Raw genomic sequence first — 2,500 nt, forward strand, 5'->3', positions numbered from 1 at the left:
CTCCTGTTGACGCCCTGCGAGGCGGGCAACTTCTCGTGCGACGATGCAACGTGCATCCCCTTGTACCAGCGCTGCGACCTCAAGTTCGACTGCAGAGACAAGAGCGACGAGAGCGACTGCGAACTCGTGCAGTTCCCGCCCGTGTACCGGCCGGACCTTCCGCCGAGCGACGTCGCCTCCGCTGCCTCGGAGCCGCTCCCCGTCGGCGTCTGCATGGTGCTCGAAAGCGCCAATGTGATCAGCAGCACCATGATGATCAACACCAACTACAACCTGAGTCTGACGTGGCGCGAAGGGCGGGTCAACTACCTCAACCTGAACAAGGACTATACCCTCAACAGGTGACCTAAAGAACTGCGCTTTCCAGGCACTAGTTCCACTGACTGTACGCAGGGTGTGGCCAGAACAATTACTTGATTATCACGAGAGACCTCCAGTTAGACAAACTAATAGATTAAAAAAAGAGTAATCAATATCGATAAAAGTCTCACCAGCGTAAATAACATTTCTATTACTATATATCCACATCAGGGTACCATACAACATCATGAGAAAGCTGTGGGTGCCGACGGTAGACTTCACCAACACCCACAGCAACCACATCACCCACGCAGACGAGGAAGCTACCATGATGGTGCTCATGTCAGGAGAGCCGACCATGGGAGGGGACACGCAGCCCCAGGAAGGTCGGTGGGGGGGTCACGAGGGGAGATAACGTATGTCATGAAAATAAGGGAAGGAGGAGGGGGGGGGAGGAGAGGGGCGTCTAAAGAGGTGCCCAATTGGGATGTTATTGTGATAAGAAGTATATGGTACAGTGTTTTTTCTTACAAGCTGATTAGGTGATATATGTATATATGTATATATATATATATATATATATATATATATATATATATATATATATATATATATATACATATGTATATATATATATATATATTTATTTATCTATATGTTTGTGTGTGTGTGTGTGTGTGTGTGTAAATATATAAATATCTATATACACAGACACAGGCACACACACACACACACACACACACACACACACACACACACACACACACACACACACACACACACACACATATATATATATATATATATATATATATATATATATATATATATATATATATATATAGAGAGAGAGAGAGAGAGAGAGAGAGAGAGAGAGAGAGAGAGAGAGAGAGAGAGAGAGAGAGAGAGAGAGAGAGAGAGAGAGAAAGCATTCTTTGTTTCCGCATACTTCGCTACGATGCTCTTAGAACATTTCTTTATGTGTATTTCTCATTTTTATTCATTTTCATTTATTCTCTATATTCATCCCTGTTTTGTCGATTCATTTATTTACTGATTGATTTATAAACTTGTTAACTTTTTCATCTATTCATCTGTTCGTTCATTCATCTTTCTTCTCTGTTACCTATTATTTTTTCCCCATTTATTCATCCATACATTCACCTATCTTATACATTTATTCATTTATTTACCTATTTATCTATCTATTTATTCATTCATTTATCTATCTATACATCTTTTTACTTTTCTATTTATCTATATAAATAACCATTCATTCATCATTCATCTATTTGCACACCTATTTGTCTATTATTTTATTTATTTAAATATTTATCTATTTACCTATTTAATTACCCATCCATTTATTCATTTATCTATCTATTTACCTATCTATTTGTATATTATTTTAGTTACTTATCTATTCATCTATTTCCCTATTAAATTACCCACTCATTCATCATGTATCTATCTATTTACCTATCTATTCGTATATTATTTTAGTTACTTATCTATTTATCTATTTCCCTATTAAATTACCCACTCATTCATCATCTATCTATCTATTTACCCTCTCTATATGTCTATCATTTCATTCATCTTTTTCTTTATTTATCTTTTTATCTATTTATTCCAGTTGAAGTGTATTCAGGATGGGACAATCCTTTGACGATTCGAAGGAAATACAGCGAGACATTTCAGTGTGAATTTGATTTGTCGATGTATCCCTTTGACCACCAGGTAAGGGATGATAATGATAATGATAATAATAATAATAATAATAATAATAATGATAATAATAATAATAATAATAATTATTGTTATTATTGTTGTTGTTGTTGTTATTGTTGTTGTTCTCATTATTGTTGTTGTTGTTCTTATTATTGCTGTTTTTGTTGTTGTTGTGTTGTTATTATTATTACTCATGATCTCTATAACCCCATAAACTTGACTCTTCATTTGTTACGTTATTAACATTATCATTATTATCATTATCAATGTTGTTGTTGTTATTATTGTTGATGGTGTTGTTGTTATTATTGTTATTGTTATTATTATTATTATCATTATTATCATTATCACTTTCGTTATCATTATTTTTGTTGTTGTCATCATTATCATTATTATGATTATCATTATTGTTGTTATTATTATTATTGTTGTTGTTGTTATCATTATCATTATTATTATCATTCTCGTT

The 2,500-nt window shown here is 34.4% G+C and overlaps 1 protein-coding gene across 1 annotated transcript in view; it reads left to right on the plus strand.

Annotated features, from left to right (window-relative positions):
- Positions 1–2,500, plus strand: part of LOC119580071 — a 21,204-nt gene that overhangs the window by 9,898 nt on the left and 8,806 nt on the right. The window contains exons 5-7 of the mRNA XM_037927975.1: positions 1–341; positions 532–686; positions 1,937–2,040. The exon at positions 1–341 is cut by the window's left edge and continues 807 nt beyond it. Coding sequence (XP_037783903.1) covers positions 1–341; positions 532–686; positions 1,937–2,040 — 600 coding nt within the window. The remainder of the gene's footprint in view (positions 342–531; positions 687–1,936; positions 2,041–2,500) is intronic.

This window comes from Penaeus monodon, chromosome 13 (assembly GCF_015228065.2).
Source record: "Penaeus monodon isolate SGIC_2016 chromosome 13, NSTDA_Pmon_1, whole genome shotgun sequence".
In the NCBI taxonomy this organism is placed as follows: domain Eukaryota; kingdom Metazoa; phylum Arthropoda; class Malacostraca; order Decapoda; family Penaeidae; genus Penaeus; species Penaeus monodon.